Raw genomic sequence first — 13,838 nt, forward strand, 5'->3', positions numbered from 1 at the left:
TACTTTAATTTTTTGTCACAAACTCAGCATTATGACTTCTATGACTGCTTCAAACGTGACTCTGCTAATACAGTATGTGGTGTTACTCCTCCCGGTGATGCAGCATAGATGACATCATCTCATAATGCTTCAACGTTGCAGATGTAACTCATTTTTCTCTTATATTCTTATGTTCCAAATTGAACAGTAGTTCTTGAGCTTGCACTTCAACCTTTTCTGAAAAATAGATGCATTTTTACAACACTTTCTTGTCATTAATAGTGCATTAAGTTGTTCAATAGTAACGTTAATCATACTACTATATTAGTAAAGCATTATGCTATTAGTTACTCATTGTTGCAGCCATTATTGAGTAACGTGTGAAAATGACAAATACCCTGGCACTGGGGTGGACACATTTTTGCACATCGTCTGGCAGTGAATGAGTTAATTCACCTTATCGTGCGTCTGGGGTAAACTGCTTCTAATAACCGTCGAATTTGTTTTCTCTCAGACTTCGGGAAAAATGTAAAGGATCAAATTTGGAATAGACGCTTTGTGTTTGGCTATTTCATTGATTCTTTTTAATTTGTTCGTATTTAGTTGCGTTGGATGGTTGATTGGCGACAGTGGCGAAGTTATTTCCTCCTTCCCTTTAACAAGAGACTGTCCTCCCCTTTAAAGCCCAACTTTGCAGCTCCGCTACAACCGCGCAATGTCTTTTTTCTCCCCGTTTATAACATTGCACTCAACCGTAACACCTCCCGTCGCCGCGTAGCACCCTGTGCACACCTCCCCCCGTCTCTCAAAATTATTTATGCAAAACAATTCCATCTCAGGAATCGCCATGAGCCACGGGGTCGTCTTGACTCTACTGTGCCTGCTGTGGGGCTTCTGCACTCCCTCCCTGGGCTACTTCGCCGAGGAGCGCTGGAGCCCCGAATCACCGCTTCTGGCTCCCCGGGTCGTGCTCGCACTCATCTGCCGCAACTCGGAGCACTCCTTGCCCTACGTGCTGGGCTCCGTGGAGCGCCTCGACTACCCCAAAGAGCGCATTGCCGTGTGGTGAGAGAGAACCCCCCCCCACCCCCACCCCCTCTCTTTCCGATGAAGTGTTCGCATGTCAATTTACAACCCCACCCCCACCATATATTTTTCAAAAGTGCATGTTATTATAAGGTATCATGTTCATAAAAATGATGCACCAAGTTGTGTTCCTGTACAACACGCGTGCATGTAGTGAGGATGATTGATCTGTATACGTGGAGACGACCGGGGCGGGGGGGGGGGGGGGGGGGGGTGATGTGGTTGTGTCCAGTGATGCACAGTTCTCTCCTGTCATAGCACCATAAATGAAGAGTCGTGCGTTTACCAAACAGTGATTGTTTTGAAGGGGTTTGTTGATCATACAATGTAGTCCCTAGCTTTTTGCACTCTTGTGAATGCTGACAGATGAGCCATGATGTCTCAACTTTTGACTCATTCACTGCCAGACATGCAAAAATGTGTCCGCTCCAGTGCCAGGGGTTTTGTCATTGTCACTCAAATTGCAGGACCCACAGAATATCGAGTTGAAGGACTACATAAACATTCAGTACATGTAAGAAACCTTATACTCTTTTCTTTCATCAGAAAAAAAGTTAATTCTAAGTTATATAGTTCTGGAGTTAGATGAGCTTGAAATGGGGGGCTTCTGTAGAAAAGACAATACTTATTGATTTATATAGCGCTTTAACAATAGCTACAGCTGTAACAAAGCACTAACGTGGAAAAAGGGAAAAAACATTGCCAGAGGCACCCAAGCATAAAAAAACCCAAAACCCGAACACATTCCAGAATAGCGCTCTACGTCATGTTTTCAATTCCCAAATAAATTTGTGAATGAGTTAATGTAACAATCATTCTGAGTGCTCCAAATCAGGGCGGCATGGTGACAGACCGGTTAGCATGTCCGCCTCACAGTGCAGAGGTGCAGCATTCAATTCTAGCTCGTTTGCTTCATAGCGCCACTTGCTGCTGACTGAAAATGACATCACAGTGCAAAATGGCAGGACATTGAGATGAGTAAAAAGCAAGTGGACATTTGTGCTCAATACATATTACACAAACACATATAAATCAGACTAACATGTTTAGACTGCTGACATGCTCTGAACATCTTTTTTTAAAACACCTTTTTGACTTGACTTTCCTTTAAATAATAAGTGGGGGCATTCCAGATAACAAAATACAGACGTTCCCCCCATTTACGAACATTCGAGTTACGAACAACGGTACATACGAACATTTTTGTCGTAACATATATCATATTCTCTCCAGTTATACAAGTACATATCTTCATAGAGCATATATTTTATTTAATGTTTGTTTTTCAATACAAACCAATATAGGTTACAAGTATACAAGTCTTAATCTTACTTATATAAATCTTTAACATACTTCTATAAGCCTTGAACATACATTCCATACAAAATATAGCACTGAAGCAACTTACGAACAAATTCATCTTACAAACGACTGTTCAGAATGTATTCCGTTCGTAAGTTGGGGAGCGTCTGTAATTAACTGAGGTTCTGATTTTGCCATGCTTAAAAAAAAAAAAATCAGGAAAACTGAAATGGTGTGAAATGCTTGAGCACTATAGTGGACTACATTGTTCAGTCTTTGCACGTTTCCCGGAATTCGCTTCAAACTTGTATAATGTAGTATTTAGAAATACATCAATGAATTCACTTTACAAGGTATTTAAGCACTTATTGGCCTACAATTAGTCTATAACTCTTAAGTTCTATCTCAAACACAAGTCAGGGGGCGGCACACGTTTTTGAGTTCCTCTGCTCAGTTTAACAACATGCCGCAACAGCCCACCCGCACCTAAACCCCGAGGAGGTATGCTTGTCACACATCAGTTTCACCTTATGTGGCTCATTTCATGCGGGCCAAGCTGTTGCCCCCCGCCCCCCTCCGCTCTCCCATTTTGGGGACTATCCAAAGCTGCCCTCAAGGGTTGACAGTTTTATACATACAGCTGTGTCATGTTGCAAACGTGCAAATATAGGAATCCCCTCCCCCTTTTTGTAAGCAAACCATCAGCAATGGATTCTATGTCTACAATTTGAAGTTTTATACACAAAATGCAAGCCCCAAAATAAAAGTGACTGGTCAATGTACCACCAAGAGGCTTTGGACAAACATTTATTGGAGCCGGGAGATTGTCATGTTTCATGACTTGTCGATGGGAAGAAATAAAATAAAAAACAGCACATCAGCTGATGCTCTTGCCCGCGACTCTGAGCTGTTGAGTATGTTCATGCTGTTTTTTTTTTTTGTACACTAACAGGAAATAAGTGCTCGTGTGAGAAATGACAGTGAGACTAAGAAGGGCCATTTGACTCGAACCTGAGCAGTGATCTGTTATTAGATTTATGTACTTTTTAATGATTGTCCATCAAGATTAATTATTTTTCAGTCAGCCGCCGAACATGAATATAGGTCCTTCACTTGCTTCACAATGCTTCATTTTATGGGGGTTTATTTCACAGAAATAATTTCGTTACCTGCACTGAAAATATACAAATGCAATTGGACATTGGATTGGATTAGCCTTTATTGCAAAATTATGAAAGGGAGAGCACGGGAAAGGAAAAAGTAGGAAAAACAAAATACAGGAGCTGCTGTAAAGGCAGCCACTGTCGCAGGGCCATCCTGTGGTCAGAACGACAAAATAACAAATAATGTGACACAACACAAAAGACACAGACAGTCATTCAATCTTAATCTTTTCACCAGTGGATCAGAAACGTCATGGTAGAAGGTGCACCTCTGCTACAAGCTAAATGTTGAAAGCAAACGTATAGCTGTAGCATCCGTTGACGAAAAGAGATTGTCTCACATCTCCTGTCCCACGTAAATCCGCTTCAATTCCAAGCCGCGACAGTTCCACATAATCATCGGCGCTCAGGCGCTATCTTGGACTTCAATTATTTTGTAATAGCATATTAAGGGACATTTCAGATGTTTATCGTTTCATTTTAACAGGGTGGCGACCGATCATAACGAGGACAACACCACGGCCATCTTACGTGACTGGCTTGTCAAGGTGCAGAATCTTTACCATTATGTGGAGTGGAGGCCAAAAGAGGAACCCAGGTTGGTTGATTGTATGAAGTACTTTCTGAAATTGTTGACATTGAAGAGTTGCAAGACGAGCTCCGGATGTCTGTTGCAGTCGCTACGAGGATGAAGAAGGTCCCAAACAGTGGCTGGACGCCCGTTACGACCACGTCATGAAGTTGCGGCAAGTTGCACTGGAGTCTGCCCGTGAGATGTGGGCTGACTACTTCATGGTATGTCGAGTAAATAAAAGCGGAGTCACATACAATTTCTTGTCACTTTGCAGAGTAGAAAGAAATACAAGAACCGGGAACAACCACAGCATGTTTTTTTGTATGTCACAATGCCACACTGTATGCCACATACAATGTCTCCTCTTACTAGGCATTAAGAAAAGCAGCCAAGTAGGACAAAAACCAATCAAAAAAGTCTTTTGTGTCAAGCAAAGATCAAAGCCTCCACGCTGTGTATAACTTTGTAGTCCAATAATAGCCCACGGATAAGTACAGGGACATTTTTGGAACTGGAATTGGAGTTGGATGCTGTCACATTTGTCTGCCGCCTTTCGATCCTGGTGTGGTTCATCTGTGATGTTGCCTCGCAGTAGCACAAAGTAGAACCTCTGCATGTTTCTATTTGTACTCCCAAGTTCTGCCCGCTCACTGCAGCTTTTGAGCTTGGGGTGTAATTTAGCCACATGGAACATCCAGAAAACTTTGCGATGCAGATGTCAAGAGCCTTTGTGACGGGAATGTGTGTCCCTTTTCGCTATCTGGTTGGCTGTCATTTTAGGCTGTTTAACTCTCATTTGTTATTATTACTTTAGTCATAAAATAGTTAAGCTCTTCATTTATACCTCCATAAATTCATTTGATGGATATTTTTGCACACAAATTCCACAGTTGTGACCAGGGAGGGAGGAAGGGAGGGTGAGAGAGAAAGAGGGGAAGGTAGGGAGGGAGGGAGGGAGAGAGAGAGATAGGGAGAAGCTGAGAGAGAATTAGTCAGAGTGTGAGAGGGCTGAGAGTGAAAAAGAGAAAGGTGGCGCGAGAGGCCGAGTGAGATGGATTATACACAGTGTAAATGTCCAGTAGGTATTATACTTCTCCCTGGTGGCCGTGGCACGTACATACAACCATAACCAACTGCACTGAAAAATTGACGCACAAATTCTTCAATTTTTGTGCAGTTGATGGACTGTGACAACCTACTCACCAACCCAAAGGTCCTCTGGAGTCTCATCAGCGAGAATAAGACGGTCATCGCCCCAATGCTGGATTCCCGGGCGGCCTATTCCAACTTCTGGTGTGGGATGACCAGCCAGGTGTTCAGCACGTTCTTCTTTTGCACAACGATGGCAATGACAACATGCGCGTGGACTGATCCCTGTTTTGCTTTGTCAGGGCTACTACAAGCGCACACCGGCTTACATGCCGATGAGGAAGCGAGTGCGAAAGGGTTGTTTTGCCGTGCCAATGGTGCACTCCACCTTCCTGATAGACCTGCGGAAGGAGGCGTCCAGGCAGCTGGCCTTTCATCCACCCCATCCTGAGTACAACTGGGCCTTCGATGACATCATCGTTTTCGCCTACTCGGCTCGGGTGGCAGGTGAAGGACAAGTACACAAAATGCTCCTTTTTTTCCTCAACTTCATTTGACCCTCGTGGATTGGATGGATGAATGGATGGATAATTAACTCAGTCACTGCCAGACAATGTGCAAAAATGTGTCATATCCAGTGCCAGGGTTTTTTGTCATTGTCACTCGAATTCCACGACGTACAGAATATTGGGTTTTAGGACTACATAAACATTCAATTCAGTGTAAGAAACCTTAGACTCTCTTCTTTCATCAGAAACAAAGAGTTCATTCTTAAATTAGATCAGTCTGGAGTTAAATGAGGCTGAAAGGGCGGCTGTCCAACATACAATGCAATCCATACATATCGGTTTATATAGAGCTTTAACAACAGCTGAAGCTGGAACAAAGTGCTAACATGGAAAAACGGAAAATGCTGCCCCCTTGTGGAAAGGATGAAACATTGCCAGAGGTCATGGCCAGCACTTTATCTGCACCCCAACAAGAAAAACCAAAACCCAAACAAATTCGGGACTGGCGCCCTACGTCATATTTTCAATTCCCGAATACATTTGTGAATGAGTTAAAGGACAGCTAACGTTATCATTAACCCATTTTGGAATTTGTATGATTGAGAATAAAACAACAGTAGTTTATTACACACTAAAATGGCCTTGTGGGTTAGTATAGTTAGCGCACCACATGCTGTGTTATATACTGTACTGTGTAGTGCATTGTTTTAACAACTCTGAAATATTTTTTTCCCAAAAGCACAAAAATGGGCCAAGTTAAAAATATCCACTCTGCTTATGACCATTTGTGTAGTTTGCTTTTATTGTTTTACGCTCTGTCATTCTCCGCCCTCAAACAGACGTCCAGATGTTTGTGTGCAACCGAGAGACGTACGGCTACATCACCGTTCCGCTGCGCGCCCACAATACCTTGCAAGACGAGGCCGAGAGCTTTATGCATTGCCTTCTGGAGGTCAACAGTGAGTAGCACCGTGTCTTGCTGCGCTCGCTCTGCCGAACGGATAACTAACAGGAGCGCTGGCTATCTTTATAGTACGACATCCGCCAGTATTGCCGTCCAAGTATATTCCTGCACCCTTGAAACAACCGGATAAATTGGGTTTCGATGAGGTAAGCGTGGGGAATTTTGCTCAAAAAGAGTCGTACCTTGAATAAAGAGGATTGTGAAAGTATCAATTCTTGTTAACCATAACTTATTCACTGCCAGACAATGTGCAAAAATACGTCCACTCCAGTGCCAGGGTTTTTGTCATTGTCACTTGAATTTCAGGACCCACAAAATATTGAGTTTTAGGACTACATAAACATTCACTTTAGCGTAAGAAACCTTAGACTCTCTTCTTCCATCAGGAAAAAAAGTGAATTCCTAAGTTATATCGGTCTGGAGTTATTTGAGCTTGAAATGGGGGCGGCTGTACAAAATACAATACAATCTGTATACAGTAAAGTCTCGTTATATCGATATCGGTTATATCGATAGTACTGCTTATTACGATACTATTTCTATGAACTCAAAGAGAAAATTACATGCCCGCAGGATCGGATGAATCGATCGTCCGGTTATATCGATATTTTTCCGACTCCCGAGAATATCGATATAACGAGACTTTACTGTATATTGATTTTGATATAGTGCTTTTACACCAGTTGAAGCTCTCACAAAGCGCTAACATGGACAAAAGGCAAATACTGCCCCCTCGTGGGAGGTAAAAACATTGCTAGAGGTCTGACACTGCGCTTTATCGGCACACCCGTAAGAAAAAACAAAACCCAAATAAAAATGGCGCTCCACATCACACATTTAAATTCCCGAATAAATTCGGGAATGGCAGCGAATGTGTTAAAATGTTTACTCCCAAACTCCTTTTTTAGCTGTTGAGGTTCAGAATGTGTAATTGCAAAGAGTGCTTCTTGTGTGACCAGGTCTTCATGATCAACCTCCGGAGGCGCACTGACCGCAGGGAACGCATGCTGAGAGCTCTTTACGAGCAGGAGATTGACTGCAAGGTCACCGAGGCTGTTGACGGAAAGTGAGTCCAAATTTGTAATCTGATGCTGTCCGTCAAAGGTTATGACAATTCATGAAAACATCAGTCACAAAAACTACATTTAAAAAACTATTTTTGCTATAATCATAGCATATAATCATGTTTTCTTCTTGATAGAATATCTCACGTGCGCTTTCATCCTACCATATTTTCTAGACTATAAAGCGCACCGTCTCCGGACAGGTTGTGTCCATAATTTGTAAAATGGCTTCAAATGACGTCTACTGAGCATATTTTACAAAGATTCCACCAGATATAGCTATATTTTACGTTTTAAGACTCGCGCTGAATATTCAGGAAGTCTTGTTTTTGAATTGGTGACGATTCCTGACGTGATGTCACGTCAGGAACGCCCCTGACTGAGAAAGCGACACACAATGCATTTTGGGTACTTTGTTTGGTCTGAAAACTTTGTGTTGATCCGTGTTGATGACGAAATTAGAAGAAGGTGATGGTGAATCATTGTGTGTTGCACCAAGACTACTATTTGATACTAGTTGACAGAAATTCCGAGCAGACAAATCGGGCCATTTCCAACGGAGCTTGGACGCCATCTTGTGCATTTTCTGGGACGCTACATTGGAGTCCACACGGCTCGAATTGATACGGAAGGACTTCTTTAATTGATTGCAAACATTTATGCTTTCCTCTTCAGAACTATTTGAATCATATTCATAACTGGATGAGTAACAAGAAAGCATCTTCTCTGAATCTGAACTCTCTGAAGCCAATGTTTTGATTCTGGAGCAAGGCAGTTTGTGAAGGAGTATCCTGGCGTGACGTCGCGAACAAGGGGGTGGGACTTTCTGAATCTCCCCAGTTCCAAGCTCATTTTGTGGCAGTTTTGGGACACTTTAAGTCATTTTTATTGGTGTTTTGCATTGACTAAAAATATATTGCTTGCGTGTTTTGGGTATTTTAGATGCTATAAAATGTTTTGCTGATGTTAGTAAGGAAACAAAAAATGGTGTCAGTTGTCCTTTAAATCTTTCTCAAGACACCACGACACACAAATTCCTGTCTGTGTGTTTCAGGAAGAGCTGAACTTCTTCAAGTCCTTCTTTCATTCATGAAATAAAAATAGAATTCCAATCAGACTCATTCCTTTCCCCCCTTGTTTGCTTTAAGGGCTTTGAACATTAGTGACGTTCAGGCAATGGGCATCCACATGCTCCCCGGCTACAGCGACCCTTATCACGGCCGACCGTTGACCAAAGGAGAACTGGGATGCTTCCTCTCGCACTACAACATCTGGAAAGAGGTCAGTAATCCCTGAGCCAGTCAACCAAAATGCAATGTGATCATAAACGTGAACATTTTGATCGCGATTTCAGATCGTTGAGCGCGGCCTCCTTACCTCTCTGGTGATCGAAGACGATCTGCGCTTCGAGGTCTTTTTCAAGCGCCGTCTCATGTATCTGATGAATGAGATCGAGGATGAGGGACTCGACTGGGATCTCATGTGAGCGTGATTACATTTTTTCACAAGACTTTGAACTCATTCACTGCCATTCTTGAATTTATTCCGGAATTGAAAAGCATGACGTGGAGCGCCTTTCCCGAATTTGTTCAGGTTTTGGTTTTTCTTGCGAGGGGGGTGCTGATAAAGCGCTAGTCAGACCTCTAGCAATATTTTCCCCTCCCACGAGGGTGCAGCATTTGCCTTTTGTCCATGTTAGCGCTTTGTTACAGTTTCAGGTGTTGTTAAAGCGCTATATAAATCAATATGTATTGTATTGTATTGTATTGTATTTATCCACAGCCACCCCAATTTCAAGCTCAGATAACTCCAGACCCATATTACTTAGGAATTAACCATTTTTTTTCTATTATGTATTTATTGCATTGTATTTTGTACAGCCACCCCCATTTCAAACTGAGATAACTCCAGATCCATATTACTTAGGAATTAACTCTTTATTTTCTGTTATGTTTGTATTTTATTGTATTTTGTACAGCTGCCCCCATTTCATGCTCAGATAGCTCCAGACCCATGTAATTTAGAATTAACTCTTTTTTTCTATTATGTTTGTATGTTATTGTATTTTGTACAGTTGCCCCCATTTCAAGCTCAGATAATTCCAGACCCATATTACTTAGGAATTAACTCTTTTTTTTCTGATGAAAGAAGAGTCTCTAAGGTTTCTCACGGTGAATTGAATGTTTATGTAGTCCTAAAACTCAATGTTTTGTGGGTTCTGCAATTCGAGTCAAAATGACAAAAACCCTGGCACTGGAGTGGACACATTTTTGCACATCGTCTGGCAGTGAATGAGTTACGCAAAACACGACTCGACAAGTGTTTCTTTTTTTTTGGGGGGGGGGGGGTGTCAACTGTTCGATCGGCAATAAACTCAATTCGATGACATTCGTGCCCGGATTCCAACTCTCGCTTTTTTTCCAGCTATATCGGCCGCAAGCGAATGCAAGTTGACCACTCTGAGAAAGCAGTGCCCAACATCCATAACTTGGTGGAAGCCGACTATTCCTATTGGACTCTGGGTTACATGATATCCCTGCAAGGAGCCGAGAAGCTGTTAAAAGCTGAGCCGTTAAAGAGGGTGCTGCCGGTGGACGAGTTTCTCCCCATCATGTACAATAAACATCCAGTGTAAGTGAGTTTTACACCGACATGATCAATTTACCGAATTTTTCAGTTGGCTAACTGACATAAAAAGTTAACTTTCATTTCATCCCTTAATAAAGCAAAAGACCAAGATTCAGGTCAATAATAACTTAGATGACATAATTCGTGTTTAAATGTTAGCAAACAACTGCATCAACTATTTTTGAACATCGTTTGATTTGTACCCCCACCCGATCCACCCCCACCCCGCAGGACGGATTATATGGAGCAGTTCGAGACGCGCGACCTGAGAGCCTTCTCGGCTGAGCCCCTCCTGGTGTACCCCACCCATTACACAGGCGACACGGGCTACATCAGCGACACTGAGACGTCCACCGTGTGGGACAACGACAAGATCCGCACGGACTGGGATCGAGGACGCTCGGGCAAAACTCACGAGCAGGGGAAACTCAGCACCGAAGCTCAGAACTCGGACGTGTTGCAGTCACCGTTGGACAGCACGGCACGGGATGAGCTGTAAGACAAACTCAGTCCACCCCAAAAAATTTTTTGCCACTTTTATTTTGAAATTTGACACTTTATGCTTTGGCATCACAGTAAAAAAATATTCTGACATACCCATGGAAAAGGCACTAGACTTGCCACAAGAGATGGCATTTGCAGTACCCAGCGTGTGTCTGTCATACAGAAAAGAAGCTTTCCATCTCCTTTGTTGTTCCAAAGTAACGTTTACACTGTGAATCAGGATTTCAGTCTCGTAAACGGGTTAACGCCTGTGCTTGTCTTCCTGTCTGGCATGGTCAAACAGAAACATTATTACAGAAAAGATTAGCCTTTATTAGTCTCGCAGTTGAGAAATTTATATTTCACAGCAGCAAAGTGATGAAAATAAGATGAATGGAAAGAAAGAAGTCGAAAAACAAAACACAGGAACTGCTGTAAAGGCAGGCACTCTCGTGGCACCATCCTGAAGTCAAACCAACAGCAACAAAAAAATACCAAATAATGTGACTGACAGTCATTTCATCTTAAACACTTTCTGCACCCTCTTTGTTGTATGAAGCAATTCTAGATAAAAGAGGAGAGGATCAAAACGTCATTTTCACCAGTGGATTAGGGACGTCATGGTGAAATGTGCACATCTGCTACAAGCTAAATGTTGAAAGCAAACACGAAGCAATAGCATCCATTGACGAAAAGAGATTGTCTCATATCTCTTGTCCCACGTAAATACGCTTCAACTCCAAGCCGTGACAGTTCCACATACCCATTGACGGCCTACGCTGGCGCTCTTCTCATTGCGGGCTCCTCAAGTCATTACAGGCGCAAAAAAAAGCACAATTGACACAGAGCTGTCCAGCGATGGCAGTCAAACGGCACCGACATTCCTCCCAAATCAAAAACAGTGCTGGCATATTAATGCTGCCGAAAAGGCGCAACCACTCAGCACAGTCTCCTCTTTGATGAATGTCGTGGCCAAAAATGCTGAAAAACAACACAAAAACAACAAAAAAAAGCTTCCGATAGCACTTGCTAACGGCTGCCTACTCGACCGCCATATTGGACTTCTTCGATCACAGTAGCTCCCTCACCCCCTTGCCCCTCAGTAATTTTTTTTTCTAATAAAATCTTTCAATCCAGATTGAATCAGAAGCACCGGCGCCCAAAAAATGATGCTCTAATTCTTTCAGACGCTGTCAAGAGTGAAATTGACTCCTCATATAAACATCTCATCGGTCCACAACATGTCTTAGTATCTTCCACTGCTCATTTATGCTCTTTTCACACCGCCACATCAGCTTGGGCGGGCGGTTTGTCTCGTCGGCAGCCACCCGCACACGCTTCATCGCCTTACCAGCAAAGTATTTACAGATGCACATCAAACACATTTGAACACACAGACAGAAATGTCATTTATCCACGCCGGCTTGATTGAAGTCTCTTTAAATAAGATGGGATGCCACTTTTTTTTAGACGTATTCCGTTTCTTTACTCCGCTTATAGCAGCACGTTAAAGACTTTATAATGATACAATGTATTGGAACCACCATTTTGGGGTAACTTTAAACACTGCCACAAGCCATGAGAAGACAAAGAAAATAGCTTTCACTCGTGACATGACTTTAACCCCGCAGAACAAACGTGCTGCTTAAGTCCGTCTCTAGCGTTTTGACGTCACTTGAGGCACGTGTGTGTAATTATACGACATGAAGAGCAGCGTGTGGACTGCCAATGAAATTCTTGGAAATCCATTGGACGTTAGTTACATTTTTTTAATGCTAATATGATTACATTTTGCTTTATTTTATTTTTACTTGATTTTTAACTTTGTATGTTTTTTTTAACTTGAAATACACATTCTTAATTTATAGTATTAGTTTGACTTCTGATTTGGCTTAATTTTCTGCTAAATGGAGAACATTATTCCTCGTTTTGTTTTTACTAAGAGGAGTATGTTTAGGTGAGTACGTTTCATTTATTTTTGACGAACCGAAATAATGTCCTTTTTTTAACTAAGATGGGTAAAATTTTCTCGTTTTTACAGCAGTAAAATTTCTGCTCTTTCTTAACCAAAACAAGTATGAACATTATTATTTAATGATTGTTTTTGTATTTTTTTCACCAATTTATTTTTCATATTTGTCTTATTCTTAAACATTAAATATTACATATATGCTTTTGCTCTTTAGCTCATTCACTGCCATTCCTGAATTTATTCGGGAATTGAATAGCATGACGTAGAGCACCATTCCAAAATGTGTTGTTTTTTTTTTTGTTTTCTTGTGGGGGTGCTAGTAAAGTGCTGGTTCAGACATCTGGTAATGTTTTCCCCTCCCATGAGGAGGTAGCATTTCCATTTTGTACACCCGCCCTCATTTCAAGCTCATATAACTCCAGACCCATATAATTTATAACTATAACTTTTTTTCTGATGAAAGAAGAGAGTCTAAGTCTGAGTCCATTGTGGGATGAATAAAGGTTTTCTAATTCTGATTCTGAATATTTCTTACGCTACAATTAATGTAGTCGGAAAACCCAATATTCTATGGGTCCTGGAATTTGAGTGAAAATGACAAAACCCCTGGCACTGGAGTGGACACATTTTTGCACATCGTCTGGCAGTGAATGAGTTAAGAAAGCAATGCTGTGGTGGGGAAACTGTGGCTTGTGGGCTTTATATTGTACGTAGCCATCCAAAGTTTGCAATTCTGCCCACCTTACAATTTCACACACAAAGGCTGCTCTTATAAACTGTCATTGTTCACCCTTTCATGCACGTGATAACATGTCCACTGTCGTGACCCCTGTCTCTGAAAGGCTTCACGAGACCCTCAATTCGACAACCTTTCTCTGCATGTGTTTTGAGCGATTCACCGCCACGGAAACGGCAATAAAACTTGAATTTGCAAACCGACTGTTCGGTAGATGTTGTATTTTATATCGTGTCACCTCACACGCAAGTGCTTCGCGTAGGTGTGGCTTCGAGCAGCGCTTCCTCTT

General features: G+C 42.1%; 1 protein-coding gene across 1 annotated transcript; it reads left to right on the top strand.

Annotated features, from left to right (window-relative positions):
- The first annotated feature begins 12 nt into the window (after positions 1–12).
- colgalt1a (collagen beta(1-O)galactosyltransferase 1a) lies at positions 13–13,752 on the top strand. The gene is made up of 12 exons (XM_089019526.1): positions 13–1,044; positions 4,018–4,128; positions 4,208–4,325; positions 5,282–5,416; positions 5,496–5,700; positions 6,542–6,661; positions 6,736–6,812; positions 7,626–7,732; positions 8,879–9,011; positions 9,085–9,212; positions 10,155–10,361; positions 10,590–13,752. The coding sequence occupies exons 1-12, from the start codon at positions 797–799 to the stop codon at positions 10,855–10,857; spliced, it is 1,857 nt and encodes a 618-aa protein (XP_088875652.1). The 5' UTR covers positions 13–796; the 3' UTR covers positions 10,858–13,752.
- Positions 13,753–13,838: the final 86 nt, after the last annotated feature.

Source organism: Hippocampus bargibanti, linkage group LG17 (genome assembly GCF_051943395.1).
Source record: "Hippocampus bargibanti isolate YZ-2025 linkage group LG17, ASM5194339v1, whole genome shotgun sequence".
NCBI lineage: Eukaryota > Metazoa > Chordata > Actinopteri > Syngnathiformes > Syngnathidae > Hippocampus > Hippocampus bargibanti.

Coding starts and splice junctions, on each gene's coding strand:
- colgalt1a (XM_089019526.1), top strand. CDS start 797: ATGCAAAACAATTCCATCTCAGGAATCGCCATGAGCCACGGGGTCGTC. Junction 4,129..4,207: donor AGGCCAAAAGAGGAACCCAG/GTTGGTTGATTG, acceptor TGTCTGTTGCAG/TCGCTACGAGGATGAAGAAG. Junction 9,213..10,154: donor GGACTCGACTGGGATCTCAT/GTGAGCGTGATT, acceptor CTTTTTTTCCAG/CTATATCGGCCGCAAGCGAA.